The sequence below is a fragment of the Mytilus californianus genome, unplaced genomic scaffold (genome assembly GCF_021869535.1).
Source record: "Mytilus californianus isolate M0D057914Y unplaced genomic scaffold, xbMytCali1.0.p SCAF_8, whole genome shotgun sequence".
Lineage (NCBI taxonomy): Eukaryota > Metazoa > Mollusca > Bivalvia > Mytilida > Mytilidae > Mytilus > Mytilus californianus.
Window position 1 is genome coordinate 24,131,450 of NW_026262734.1, and position 16,290 is coordinate 24,147,739.

The 16,290-nt window shown below is 30.6% G+C and overlaps 1 protein-coding gene across 1 annotated transcript in view; it reads left to right on the forward strand.

Moving 5' to 3' along the window:
- LOC127712548 (putative RNA-binding protein EEED8.10) overlaps positions 1–16,290 on the forward strand; it is a 35,650-nt gene that overhangs the window by 965 nt on the left and 18,395 nt on the right. The window contains exons 2-12 of the mRNA XM_052219047.1: positions 4,052–4,151; positions 5,634–5,728; positions 6,724–6,807; positions 8,302–8,380; positions 8,846–9,101; positions 10,098–10,211; positions 10,962–11,059; positions 12,018–12,058; positions 13,687–13,762; positions 14,713–14,769; positions 16,123–16,233. Coding sequence (XP_052075007.1) covers positions 4,056–4,151; positions 5,634–5,728; positions 6,724–6,807; positions 8,302–8,380; positions 8,846–9,101; positions 10,098–10,211; positions 10,962–11,059; positions 12,018–12,058; positions 13,687–13,762; positions 14,713–14,769; positions 16,123–16,233 — 1,107 coding nt within the window. The 5' untranslated portion in view covers positions 4,052–4,055. The remainder of the gene's footprint in view (positions 1–4,051; positions 4,152–5,633; positions 5,729–6,723; positions 6,808–8,301; positions 8,381–8,845; positions 9,102–10,097; positions 10,212–10,961; positions 11,060–12,017; positions 12,059–13,686; positions 13,763–14,712; positions 14,770–16,122; positions 16,234–16,290) is intronic.

Consider the following 16,290-nt stretch of genomic DNA (forward strand, 5'->3'; position numbering starts at 1 on the left):
AATTACATTACATGTATGTGTTATTTTGATTGGCTAACAGTAATTTCGCATCATTCTGAAATTAACCTTCATTTCAAAATGAAATGTAACATTCATGATGACACGAGTTTCCACAATAAAGTGCACAGGTAAATAAAAGAATAACTTGATAGAAATCGTGTTTTCATGATCCTTAAGCAATAAAATATAATTATAAGTATTGAATGTTTCTTTTAGTAATTTTATAGGGTTGTAAAAGCGTTGATAGTGCGCACATTTTAGAAATGAAGCGCTTCTGTGCTTCATACAAAATGTACTTCCTTCAACACTTTTACACCCCAATAAATTTACGAAAAGAAGCATTCAATTCTTAATTGAAATTCAGATTTTGAATTTGTTGGGGTTGTTTAGGAAGTTGTCTGATTCCTTGAAATGTGTCCTTAATGAATACTGTTAATTACCTAAATCTTAAATATTTGATATATATAATAATAAAAAAAATATCCACTAATAATTTATTGTTAATTTTTTATCTTTATGTTTATAAGTTATAGTAATTGCAGAAAAATGTACAAAGACATGTGCTTCCCTTCATTTGTCCCCAACTCTCTGTACATAATATATTCCCTGTCCATTTCACAGAGATAAATGGAAAACAGATGGCACATTACATAATTTCTATCACTGGCTCAGCTTTCTAATTGATGAGGAAGAGACTGCACATGGAAATAGTTTTTGTGTATACCTAATTAGATAAAGATACTTGATATTAAACAAAATTTAACTGCAACAAATGAGGCAAATCTAAAATTAAAATATTGTCTTAAATACTGAAAGTGAATTATGTATTTACATCTAGGCACTTTATATATATATTAACATGATTAATATATATATATATATATTAGTCCATATAAATAGCAACACATAACATGCAAATCTATTTAAATGTGGATTAATCAGTAAAAAGATTAATTAAATTACACAATTTAAATTATAAATTGCCTAACAACAGTCAGGGGTACTACTTGTACAAGTAATTTTTATTAATGAAGAAGTAAATATTAATATACTTATATAAGTAAATTTGTAGGATACTTATACAAGTGTATTTTATTTACTTGTATAGGTAAAATAAAATTGGGCTTAGTCATGTTAGTTATGTCCCTTAGACATTCAGATTTGTTTTACTTGTATAAGTAAAAAAGTCATCCTATCTTCTTTTCTTGAATTCTTAGGACTTCTTTGCACTAAAAGAATTTTTAATTGTCTGTCCTTTGCAGATGTCTTTACTAATCATTTAAGTGTAATTTCATGGACAATGAAAATCTCATTTGTCTGTTATCTTCAGAACACTGCTCATTTACAAGCCCCCAAGGAGCAATTTTTGAAGGCCTTGCGCAAATACCTGAGATCTTTGTGCAATCAGTTTCTTTGTTGAATAAATGAGATGAAACATTGGACTCTAATAAAAAATTATGAGCTAACACGAGAAAAATTGTTAAAGGAATGTTTTTACATCTCAAAACTTGAGAATTTTTGTGGGATTGTAAAAAAAAATTACTTATACAAGTAAATTTTTGAGAAAATTAAGGGGAGACTATTCAAACATTATAATTAACTTATATAAGTATATTTTATTTACTTCTTCAAGTAAATAAAGATTACTTGTACAAGTAGTACTCCTGACTGAACAATGCTATTACTTAACACACTATTTAGTATGTAAATATTAAAAAGTAACCATTGCAGGGATTATAATTGGTTATATTTTTTTTTAAATTCATGATTGAATATATATGCATCTCTGTTGAATAATGTTGGAATTTATGGTGGAATAAATACTGGTTTTATTGCCCAGATTATCACCACCCTCCCATCACTTGATTAAAGAATACTTCAATAATGATATATTTTTCATTTGAAACAAAAAGAAATTTTTTTTTAAGAACAATTTCTGCTTCATAAATTTGAACAAAATTTTCTAAGTTCAATTTCCTCCTAAGAAACTTGAACAAAATCTAAATTCATCTCTAGAGTAACAGAAATCCTGTTAACTCAACAGGAAAATAGTAAACATTTCGCCTATGGTTTATGATACTTAAGACAGATTTTTTTCTACATTCCATGTCGCCTTAATTCTGTCTGAAAGTCTTTATTTTTAAGTGGATATTGCGCCTCTATCCTGCTAATTTTAAGCGGCATCCTCATAATATTTTCAGTTAATGATACTTAAGACAGATTTTTTTCCATATTCCATGTCGCCTTAATTCTGTTTGAAAGTCTTAATTTTTAAGTGGATTGTGCCTCTATCCTGCTAATTTTAAGCGGAATCCACCTAATATTTTCATATGGGATACTTCACATTGTGTTTTAGAATTTAGTAAATCGTACCAAAGGCAAAATAAAGCCAATATAGTTGCGGTTAAATAACTCGAGTGGAATCAAAGTCACTAAGGTTCATGTGGTCCCTTTGGCTAAAATGGCTGCGTTTTCACCCCAATATTTACTCTGAGCACAGACTAACCTGTGCATCTGGAAAAGTTTCAAGGCATAGCAATAGATAAATAGATAAATAAAATTCAAATGCATTTTATGTTTTAGAAAATTTAAAACTTAACTGGATTTTGCTGTGGACTTTTTTTTCGTCCATGCAGAAGATGATTAAATTAACAAACAGTTGAGTTTCACTTGATACATGTAGGTACACAGTTTAAATCACTAATTATTGTCAGGTATCTATTGTCCTTCTATTGTTCATGTCAATCAATACAGTTCACTTCAATTATTACCTGTGGGGAAGTTCTCAAACCTCTTTCCCAACTTTGTTTATTTTGGCATCTTCTGGAGGAATGAAAAAAAGTGCACTGCAAAATCTGGTTAAGTTTTTAATTTTCTAAAAGAGAAAATATGTTTGAATTTTATTTATCTAGAGCATGCTATGCCTTAAAATTTTTCCAGATACTCAGGTTTGTCTGTACTCAGAATAATTTCTGAGGTGAAAATGCAGCCATTTTAGCTAAAGGGTCCACATGAACCTTAAGGTTTCCTGCAAGCTGTAGTCTAATTTAAACTTAGTTTAAAGTGTATTAGAGAAGGATGGCAATGTTACACTGACGTCTCATATATACACGTGGAGAGTGAACATCTCCTCACCAGAGCAACTCCTGATCATTAGTTTTGATTAATTTGAATAAAAACTTATTACTTCCAAAGATGTATGTAATGAAATGGTATTGAAGAAAATTTGAATGCATAAATAATCATAAAATATATATAAAGGGAGTTGAAATCTGAATTTGTTTATAGTTACATTAATAAAGCTACTTTGTATTTTAGCATGTCTAGATCAATTAAGTAAACATTAAATAAACATTTAATTAATGAAATACTAATTTGGAACTATTAAAGCGAGACCATCAAAAGCCAATTCATTACAAGTCACTAAAGTCGAGTGCACCCTTGAAGGTGTACTTGAATACGTCCATATTTGTACTAGTTTTAACTAATATCTTCATTCAAAAACTTGTTTTAGGGAAATCATTGCTAGCACTGCATGCAGTAATACCCTATCTGTTAAGTACAGAATTGTCAAACATAAGAGTGCAAGGGGTAATACTGTCGATTTTTTTTTTATAAAATTCCCATATGTTTAGCATTGAAGCAACAAAAGGGTACATTATCCTTAAGGGAGCAAAAATTTTGTCCTGCTTTTTTTTTTAATTGTAATTTCTGTCTTGCCTTTTTATTTTTTACTCTATTCAGTCCTGCCTTTTTTTTTACTAGTTTATCCTGCCTTTTTTTACACAAATTGTCATCCTGCCTTTTTTTTTACCAAGTTGCTCATCCTGCCTTTTTTTTTACTCAAAACTCCTGTCCTGCCTATTTTTTTCAAATTTCTTCCTACCCCCCCCCCCCCTCCCCCCCCCCCCCTCCCCATAAAAATCAAATGGTAGCTCCCTAAGGTGATAAACCTTAAAGTCCCATTATGAACTATAAATGACAAAATGTATGATTTGGATAAATCATTTATATTAACATATTTTATTTATTGTGTTTTATTTTTCTTTAGAGCTATGCAAGAAGAAGACAATAATGTTGACAAAGAGGACCAGGTTGATGACAGATTTAATTTAAGTAGAAAGATATTTGTTGGAAACATAAGTTACAGGGTTAGTTATATTTATTTATAAATGTGTATCACTTACACTAGACATGCTAGATATTGAAGGAAATGGTATTTTCTAAAAAGATTTATCTTCTATGGTTAGGATTAATCTTTAGGATCCAGCTGATTGATCATCAGTAGGCCGATACTTTCAGTAATGAGCTTATTCCTGCATCCATTCCTGTGTGGGTATGTTTGTTAATCACCCCCGTGAATGCAACTCCTCTGAAACTGTTTGACAGAAATCTCTAACATTTGGTAGGGTTGTCTGCCATCATGTGTACATGGACACATAGATTCCGCCTTTGGCAAAACCATGAAATAAAATATCCATGAAAATGCAAGTTTCCCTCAATCCAGGAAAATTGGCACCTACAAAAACAAATGAATCTAATGTAAGTAAGAACAACTGATCTTCACACCAAAAATACTGACAAACACCAGTTTCTCTGAAGAGTTGTCACCCAAATACTGCTCCATGAGTATTCTTTACAGTCAAGCCATCCTCCCGTACTTGATAAATCTGCTCCTCAGAATCCAAATGTATCTACTGTTTGGTACAACCAAGAAAGCAACTAAAATCAAGAGAATGCAAAAACAAAAAAATTACAGATGCATTTTCATAGAAAGAAAACGACTGAAAGAACCTCCTAGTGTACAAAGATATAAAGTTCCAAAAATAATTACTGGTATGAATATAATCATGTAATATACAATAGAGAATGGAAAAGGGGAATGTGTGAAAGAAAGAGGCAGCAATCCGACTAAAGAGCAGAAAACAGTATATATGATCGAAACTGTACAAACTAGCTTTCGGCTAGGCAATGAAACGTTTTCTAGAAATAGTTTATTTTAACTTTATGCCAAAGTAAAAGAAGATAATTATCATATTTTTACAGGATGTTTAAATTCATAACAAAACTTTATCCTTATTATCTAAAATTTCCCTATCATCTTTTTGTGTTATTATTATTTTCTATCTCATGCTATTGATCTGAGTTAGATGTTTTTTTGGCAGTTGATAGAAAGAGGATGTCATAATGTCAAGAGTTAGATGGGTTTTTGGCAGTCGATAGATAGAGGATGTCATAATGTCAAGAGTTAGATGGGTTTTTGGCAGTCAATAGAAAGAGGATGTCATAATGTCAAGAGTTAGATGGGTTTTTGGCAGTCAATAGAAAGATGATGTCATAATGTCAAGAGTTAGATGGATATTTGGCAGTCAATAGAAAGAGGATGTCATAATGTCAAGAGTTAGATGGGTTTTTGGCAGTCAATAGAAAGAGGATGTCATAATGTCAAGAGCCATTCATCATTGGTATTACCTGGGATAAAAGAAATAAAACAATTATTTCTGTTTTATTAAACTTGTTAGCCTTTCTAGAGAGAATGATGAGAAAATGTATCTCATTTAAACCAAGGATGTATATTAGTTATACGTCCTTGTTTAAACAAAAAAATTTTATAATCTATAAATCTGTTACAGGTAACACAAAAGAGATTGACAAAGTTTTTCTCCAAATTTGGTAAAGTGGATTATTGTTACATGGTTAAAGACCATATACGGAAACGACCTAAAGGGTAAGTTGTGAAACAGTGTACTGGAGTATTTGAGATTGCATTGTATTGTACACTTCAGTGTTATCTCTCTTTATACTCTCATTCAAAATACATTTCACAGTGGTTCTTTGAGAAATCAAACTGGACATTTGGTCCAGTAAACCATTCTTCTTAACTGTACCAGACTTTTTTTTTACAGGACATTAACACATATGATTTGGACAAAATTAAAAATTTTACTAGTCATTTCGTCCAGTTATGCATATATCACTTAACTGGACCAAGCCAATTTTTACTGGTCTTTGTCCCATGTCTGGCGACCTTGGGAATGACTGATTTCATAGAATTTATCGGATAACCAAAGGCTACATGTATGTCCAAAATCACATGAGCACAATAACCTTCAGTATTTTAACCAAAACTTGTTATTTCTATGCTTCACTTACTGCATAGGGTGGTACTAGAAGTAAAATAAATGCAAGATTTTATATTTATCACTATTTTCTGAAGTTTTGCTTTGAACTTTCTGTATGATAATTATTCTTCTCCATCAACTGAGAATGAATTTTCTTATGTGAATAGAGTTAGAATTAATTTTCTTATGTGAGTAGAGTGAGAATGAATTTTCTCATGTGAGTAGAGTGAGAATGAATTGTCTCGTGTGAATAGAGTGAGAACACAATGACGTTATGAGCCAACATCAATGACGTCTCCGAGAAAGAATATGATAAACAAATGATCTATGATCTTTCAACTTCAAAGTTTATCAACTACATCTCATCTGAAGGCTTGGCTCTATTGCCCTACGATGAGATTCCAGCCAAGAAAATCCCTCATATTTTAAAAAAACAATAGACACTTTTTATAAGTATTGTTTCATAGTGATGTAAAGAAAGCATTAGTAAGAATCACATTTGTAATGGTGCTGTCCTTAGTTCATTAAGAATGTTCTGCAGTCTTAATGGTAATTGCTAAATTAAAGAGATACATTAAAATCTGTGTTTATTTAATTACAGAATAGCATTTGTAACATTTAGTTCTACAAAAGATCTTAAGATTGCATTGAATGCCTCAGAAGAGCAGTTAACTTTGGATGGAAGGTAATTTTTGCAGGGATGATATTCATATTAGGATTTATTGCAATGTGGAAATCTTTAAAAATTCCACGGGGGCCTTACATTTTAACATAAACTTCACAAGAAATTGTAATAAATCAGTATTAACACGTGACAAAATTTACCAAACTGCCAAAAACCAATCCCTTTGGGATGTCAAGCAGGCTGGTATTCAAGGAACTATTTTGCAGCACTACAGTAGGCATAAAAGAAATGTTAAATTACAATATTCTTTGATACAGGATTATTATTATTAAGTAATTCTTTCCATGTTGTTTTTTAATGTCTCTAATACTGATATTTAAAACAAAATTAATTGTGTATCCTTCTCTAAACCATTATTTTTAGACTGATTGAATTACATTTATCATGTTTATAATAAGGAGGGGTGTAATAATAACTTAACTAATTAAGCTCTTCCATATGTACATGTGTGTGTCTAGTGTCAATATAACGGTGGTTTTTTAAATATCTTAATGTTATTTGTCCATTAAAAGCATGGTGTTATGAATGGTTAAGTCTCTTTTAAAGGAGAATTGGCCCAAATCCCAAATGTATTTCAAATTATCTCTAGTTTGCAGAATCAAATGTTGAATCTATGTAATTTAATAAAACATTAAATTTTTGGTTTGAAATAGACCCTTTTCAATGTCATACAGCCATAGAATTTACAAAAATTTCAGCAAAATAGCTAAATTACTCAAAATTTTGACTATTTGATTTTCACGTGCTCACAAATACCATAGAGCACAACCTTTGCCTCAAAAGTTAATTACTCAGTAAGTATATTTTGTGCAAATCTATCCACTAACAAACAAACAACTTTTTGGCGACCCTTGTGCTGTTTGTTAATTCAGTCAAAATATTTTTGAAATTAACATAATTTTCCTAAATTAAAAAAAAAAATCCCTTATGACATAACAGACAAATTGTGTTCGCCAAGACTGGGAAATATTCACATTTTCTTGGCCTTTCTTTTGAAGCTTAAAGAATTGGATTAATGTTGAGTTGTATACAAATTTTTATTTTCAGTATAAAATTAACAGGGCTAAACTTGCTATATAAGTCCCAAACATTAATGTATTTCTCCTTTATTCACATCTTGTCTAGACAACAGACTTCAGACAATTTAATGCTTGATGTAAGGTATATATAGACATACGTTATTGAATTATACCCCAATATCTCCTTTTATTTATGCTGCGTTTTTAAAGACAGCATTCATATCATTTTTGGTTTTGTTTTATTGTTTTCTTGCTGTCTCAAAGACTTCTTATACTTCTTGTCTTATATTAGTGAAAAAGGAATAATATGATATATTATGTTCATATTATCAGTATTATTTAACAAGTAAAAACAGCAATCAATAATCAGTTAAAATATCAAACTTTAGTTTTTTGAGAATGCAAAATTAATCACATAAAATTTTTGTTACAGACACATTGATGCATCAAATTGCATGCTATTTTGTATTTGCAGGTTGATGAGAGTGTTGTGTGCTGAAGAGTCCAGCAGAGTAAAACACAGGGAAGGAACTGTCTGGGATAGTCCAAGTCTAGTAAGTTTCTGATTTTTGTTAGGTCAACTTTTCCAAAGGGTCAAGTGAGCTTTTCTCATTAGTCCTTGTTATTTGTTAACTTTTACAAAAATCTTCTCTTCTGAAAGTACTGTTTCAATTGGAACCGAACTTGGTCACAATCATCCTTAGGGTACTTAGTTAAAAAAAAAGTATGTGTGATGATCCCCCCTGCCAACTAACATGGCTGCTAATGGGTAGTCAAAGTCTACTGAAAGTCGTTAAACACCTATGTGTATCTTAAAAAAACTACTTTCCAACATTGTAGACTATAATATAGTTCATGACGAAATTATCTTTTTTAATGATGTTGTATTGCTGATAATTATTTTCTGTTTACAGTTTCTCACTATCTTCTGTTGATTTGTTCTAATTTTTAGCATGGCAGCCACAAAAATGTTGCCAAAACAACAAGTACTGATAAAAATTCATCTGTTTTATTTTCAGGCGGAAAATGTTGAAAAATTGGCCGTCAGTGATGATTTTGCAGATCACAATGACAATAAAGAAACATCAGAATGTCTCTCTGAATGTCATATAAATAAACTTTGTGATGACACTCTGATATTGATCATGTCTATGTTACCATGGAGACAAAGAATGTGTTTAGAAAGAGTATGTAAAAGGTGGCTGATTTTAGCACAGAGGTCCTGGCATAAACAAGGCTCCATACATTTTCAGTCTGTGTTCAAAAGATTTGACGGTAAGCATAATAATGGGGTTTTTTTTCAGAATATATCTATATTTTCCCTTTAACTGAAAAAATTATTTGGTTGTTTTAGGTTTATGGTTGTAAAAACAAATTTTGTTGTTTATCTTAGGTGTTTTTTTTGGAATGCAAAGTTTACCATTATTAGATTGAAATATAAATAAAAACAGATAGATGTGGGGCAAACATCAATGAGACAGTTATCCAACAACACAAACAATTCATAAGATGTGTTTAATTTTTATACCCCAGCCATCCAGTAGCCAGGGCAGTTGTTGTTAACTATGTACATCCTTCTGTCATTGTGAATCCATCTATTGTCCAGATATATTTTAGTTTTATTGAAACCAGTTGCTTGATTTTTTTAAACAGAGAACAAAAGTGTTGACATTTGTGTTCATGTATTTCAGCAAAAAACATAAGAACAAAATAACAAAAAACATAAGAACAAAATAACAAAAAACATAAGAACAAACAAGGCAATAATGAAATATTCCGTAGTAGAAAGATGTGGTTTATTTTTTTAATTTTAGGTTCGACAGATACCAAGTTGTGTTCTGTAGTATTCACTATTCAGATGTGGTTTCTTTATGTTTAACAGATTCCAAGTTTTGTTCAGCATGTTCAGTTCTAGTGTTTTACCATACCATGTCAAGACAACATCCGGTATTAGAAAAATGTGGTTTTTAAAAACAAAAGTAAAGTTTCTGATTGCGTGATTTTGTATTATTAATTCTAAAACAGATTTGAGTATGCTGATGTTGCACAGTGTGAATTGTGCACTGTCAATGTAACAGTTTACATCAGAACATCAAATTTATATCAAAAGTTTGAAGTTTAATATTGTTTTTGTGTCAATCATTGTTATGATTTCCAAATTATTGAATTTTTCTACTAATTAGTCTTACAGGATTACATTCGAAATAAAAAAATGTATTGCTGGCTCAAATATTTTCAGGAAGCACTGAGTTAGATGTGGTTTATTTTTAGGTTTAACAGATACCAAGCTGTGTTCAGTCCTTGTAAGATGTGGAGTATATTTAAGAACACTGGATATGTCAGCATCACCAAGACTTCTCACAGACATGTCCATGGACATTATAGGTGAAACACTATATCTATACAACATTTGTTTGTGCATACCTTGCAAACAAAGCTATTAATGTCAAACTTGTTATTATAAATTATGTCAGTGTTGTTAATGTAATTTGAGTCAATAATAAGAGATATGATAAGCCTATGGCTATACTTTAGCTTTCAATATTATTTGATATTAAAATTAGAAATTTCCAAACTTTTGCAAAGAATTTCATAAGATTGCACAAAAGCCTTCTATAAATATTTTAATAGCAAAAAAGAGCAAAACTATGAATAGAAAATATTCAAAATTTTGATGAGAAAATTGATTAACCTGTATTTATTTCTAACCGTAAGAAGTAAAAGGCAAATTTTTCAAAATAGAGCAGACTATTAAAATGAACATATTTTTTTCATTCATTTTCGTCAGCTGAATAGACAAAAGCAAATATTTATAATGGAATATACATGAATGGCCAATTAAATTTCCTTAATTTCCCTACACTCAAATAATGTACCAATTCTTTTGGTATGTAATATATAAAATATTATGGTCTTATTTTTATAGATGAAAAATGTCATTATATCTTTTTTTACATTTTTGAAACCATTTGATGGTATCTAGTTTTATGACATCTTCAACAACATCAAAAATAATGTAATTATATTCCCTGTTATATTGTGACATATAAATTTGGAATCTATAAATGAAGTGATAAATGAGTAGAAATTTAAAGAATTTAACATATTTGTATGTTTTCTTTTTATGCAATACAGCTGAACATTGTCCTAATCTGGAGGTCGTAGATTTATCTGGTATGGCTGTTACTGATATATCCCTAAGATCACTGGCACACAAGTGTATAAAGTTAAAGGTAAGATTGTGTAAACAAACTAATAAGTAGTGATTTATTTACATGATGGTTGTGAGTAGATAAATAACATAAATATAAATCGTTGTGGATGTGTCAAAACTGTATCTTCTCTTTTTAAAGTGCATCAAGAAAGTTAGCAAATCACTTAAGTAAATCAACACTTAGTCACTAAAGCAATACTTTTATCGCCGGAGGACATTTTAGCGCAAGATTTTTAACCCACTTTTGCGAAAAGTGAACTCAACAATGTGAACCGATTAATCCTCCTCTAAAATGGGCTATCGAGCATACATGTGAACAGATAAATCCTCCTCTAAAATGGGCTAGCGAGCATACATGTGAACAGATAAATCCTCCTCTAAAATGGGCTATCGAGCATACATGTGAACAGATAAATCCTCCTCTAAAATGGGCTATTGAGCATACATGTGAACAGATAAATCCTCCTCTAAAATGGGCTATTGAACATACATGTGAATGGATTATTCCTCCTCTAAAATGGGCTATTGAACATACATGTGAATGGATTATTCCTCCTCTAAAATGGGCTATTGAACATACATGTGAACGGATTAATCCTCCTCTAAAATGGGCTATCATGTCTGAGCTAACATGTTCCCTAGTAGTTCAAAATTTTTCGCTAAAATGTCCTGTGGCCACTTGTATACCTGGAAGCTTTATTGTTATTAGTCAGAGAGTAAAATATCTAAGTTGGCTGGCAATCTAAAAATCATAATATCAGAAATTTATTTAAAGCAAAAGATTTTTGGGTATATAACAAATCTGTTATCATATTAGCAATTATATAAAGTCATGTCTTTAGCTTTTACGAAAAAGTCTAACTGAAAAAAATATAAAATAAAAAATCATCATTAAAAATACTTCATACCAAATACAATATTCCACTATAGAACTTTTAGCAATTAACAATTACTTTTTCTTTTCTTTTTATTTATAGTCTGTTTGCCTACAGAGATGTTTTCATGTCAGTGATAAAGGGTGAGTACGATAAATATGTCAATACAGTTACAAAACAAGGTCAAGGATTGTTGACAGAAATTCTTAAATGGTTTTGTAAACGTTTTAATAGGGCATACAGTGTACTAAAATATAAATCTTTTGTTCAATTAAAACATATAAGCCCATTTTTTCATAATATAGATGATAACATTACTAATATATTAGAATTATTTGTAGTTTCTGTGTTCTTATAAAGGCTAATTCAGACATTGATTATAGATGCATTGAAAATGTTATAAATGTAAAATACAGGGCTTCCAAAATTATTTTTAGCCAGCCGGACATTTTATATATTATCCCGATTTTAATCCCTTAAGACTAAATAAATAAAAGGCAATTATGGTACTCAGTTGCCGAGTTGGCCATCCCAATGATTGACATTAAAAAAAAAAACGATATTAAACTTTCTTTGATTCAAATTCGAAGTTCTTACGTAAACTATTTAATTGGCAGTGCATCATTCGAAGTGTGCAACATCAGCGTACTTATATCTGCTTAGACTCTTTATTTGTGCAAAATAACGTTGTCAAAAACTTTACTTTCGTTTTTTAAATCTAAACCGGATGTTATCTTGACAATGGTAAAACATGGACCAGAGACGGATACGTAAATTCCATGTACGTTTGCAAAGCATGAATGAGTGTAAGTAGCTCATTCTATGTTATTTCTTCAAGAAAATATTCGAAATAAACGTGAGATAAAGGTATCAATGACAATTTAAGCATTTTTTGAAGAAATTAGGATGCATAATTAAATTTCACACCTGCGCACATGCGCACACGTGTACTAGTTCAAACAGAGACATGTCTCTGGTTCAAACAACGTGGTTATGACGATTTTTCATTTTCACCTTTTTAATTTTTTCATCAAATCATATTTGTAAACGTATTTCTGATAATTTAAATCTTTTTAACTAAATTAATTAGATGCAAACCGCTGAAATGTAAGAAAATAACTTTGAATAGACCGATCAATGTCCGGTTCAAAATAGTTTACCTGTCACCTGAACAGGTAAATTTCAGCTGTTCGACAACTAATTAGCCTTGATTAAAATGAGAAGGTATTAAAGTAGGGGTTGTTTTGATAGTACTTAATGATCATGTCACTTTTATGACCGGAAATGTGGCTGTTAAAGGCAAAAGGTTGGGTCAAAAAGATCGCGAATTATGTTAAAATGACCGTCTCTTAAGACTTAAGCCTTGAAAACTAAAAAGTAGATGTCCGTTTCATGCTTTGCCCAGCCGGACTTTTACCGGACATTATACAAATGTCCGGAATATATGACCGTTTTGGAAGCCTTGGTAAAATACCTTGTTTTATTTTCAGTTCAAAATTTAGAAAATTAGTTAATGTAGTGCATACATTTATCACAAAGATATTTTGACAATAGATCTGACTGTTATGTATTAGAAAAAAGAGGAGAATGAAAAACAGACAACACCCTTGGCCAAAAGATTAAAGACTAACAGACACACAAAAGTCTATAAAACACTGCAGAATAAATTAGATAATGAACAGCACAAACTCCACCAAAAACCTACTAAATAAACGTGCTCCAGAAGGGTCAAAATTAATAGGAAAATAAAATGCTTGATATCTTGTTTCAGTCTACAGTGGTTGTTTGAAAATTGTAAGCAGATAGAAAATGTCAATTTGCAAGGCAACAATAATATCTCTGGTAATGTAAGTAATACATAACAACTCTGGTATGTATTGTAGTACAAGTAATACTGTAAAAGTAAATATTTTTAGCCGGCTATCATTATTCGCAATTTCAATTCATTAACCTTTCGACTTTGGGTTAAATCCAAGAAATGGCATCCTTAGCATAAAAATTGTTGATTTGTACAAGAAATTTGCCAGGGGGTGTATTTTCCTGCATTTTACATGATAGCAAAATGAGCGAAATGAATCCCTGCACATAAATTATTACGTTTTCTGTTCTTATAGTGTTTTGCTTTGGAAACAACAGCCTACTAAAATTCTATATACCCCGGTATACATAAATATTTAGGGCAGAATTGCAAGTCCGAAGTAAATTTTTATCTTAAATCACTTTTGAGATTTCAATGGTATGCCATAAAGGACAAGGATGCTGTACTTATTATCAACAATAACTATTTCTGTCAGTTTAACTCTACAAACAGAATGCAATGCCAATGAATCAAAGAATGATAATGAAACAAAACAGGTAACTACAACAAATAATAAAATGTCGATAAAGTGAATGGAAGTCTACCCTGGGAAGGATAGTTTTCAACTTATCTTACATGGGCTAAACAGCTACATACACAGCACGCTTATCTTCCTTTTAAAATTACTGTATTTGTCCTATTAGAATCAAAATATTTCATGCAAGCTATAGGTTTCTTGTCATTTTCTCATGGCCATGTTTGTGCTCTAATCAGTAAGCTTCAAATATTTGTATACCTCAGGTCAGTTTGTTTATTCACAACATATTCAGACTGTGGGCCATTTAAAGTCTGTTATTCAATGTTAGTGTTCCTATCTTTGCAGACCAGATGACCTCTGTAGGACATTTTTTGCTGAACTTGTGTTGTTGGTTTACTGTCTCATTGCTAGTTTCCTTACAGTTTCTGTTAATGACATGACTTTCCTAATTTTGATTACAGTGTTTTCAGAAGATTGGTGATGAATGTAAAGTGTTAAACCTAGCAGACTGCAGCAAGGTAATCATGCATGACACTTAAGGTATTCAACTTTGTTATCAGAATTTTCCATAAATAATAATTAATCTGACAGAATTTTAGGGTTTGGCTCCAAACATTTCAATATTCACAAAATAATTGAATTACTATTTCACTTTAAAAATTTCAGGAATATTTCACAGTATTTCATTCAACCTTTAACATTGTCCTTAGTTCTTCTGGAAATTAAAAAAAGTCAACTTTGCTACCTATCCTTGTAGTTCTAAAGAATACTTTGTGTGATTCTTTTTTTTGCTCCTGACATCAGATGTTATTGCATTAGAATTCATGATATTGATTTCATGTTTATGTAAAATACATTTAAAATTGGGAAGTCATTCAGTGATTTCATAAGAAAATACATAACCCCAAATCAGCATTTCTTTTTCCACAATTTTTTTATTAAGTTTCTTTCTATGGTCTTCTTTTCCGCAATAATAATGATTATGCTCAATAGTCATGATAGTAATTTATAACAATTGCTGTACTTTTCAACAATTTTTGACCTCATCTGCACATGTAAGCCAGGTAAATGTTGTATTGTACATATATTGAAAAAAATAAAGTACATTTCTACTAAAATATATGCAGGCTAATTATTGGTTAAGAAATCATTTGTATATAATACACAACAAAGTTTATAAAATTCTTGGAAACATCTAAACACCAAAATATTGAATTTTCAACAAATTTCAGTAGACTTTTTCAAGCACACATACCTAGAATCCAATGAAATGAATTTAGATAAAATGCAAATGTAACGGTGATCTGCAGTAGTTAAAAATCCTTCCCCTTTGGTCTGGTGGATAGTTCTATCATTGGTGATCACACCACATCTGCTTATTTAATATTTACTAAATTTTTTGAAGGATCAGATAACCACTATATATGTACATTCATGATATGTATAATTATAAATTATGTACATGTATATCTTTCCTCAATGAAAACGATTAGTAATTGACCAGGTGAACTGCAGGAAAAAAGTATGTACTTCTTTTTAGATACGTAATAAACTTTTTTGCGGAAAGATGAAACTGCAAGTTTACAAAATACGGACTCCAGCCATTAATTCAACGAAGGGATATAAGGGAACATAATATAAAAATAAGAAGCTGTGGTAAAATTGCCAATGAGACAACTTTCCACAAGAAACCAAATGACACAGAAATTAACAACTATAGGTCACCGTACAGCCTTCAACAATGAGCAAAACCCATTTGCGTATCAAATCTTAGGATCAATTGAATATATCAACTTGTTCTGTGTAGTCTTACAAAATTAAAAGTCAAAAGAAGAACTTTGATCCATTGTGATAATGTTATTTTGTTTTAGTTGACAGACACTGGAGTTATGAAAATATGTCGCCATTGTAAACAGCTGAGAGAATTGTCAATCAGTAATTGTCAATTACTCACCAATAAAAGTTTGGAGAAAATTTCTGAGGTAAGATCTGTAATATATAGAACTAGTTTAGAAAGAAGTATATATTAGTAAGTGTAA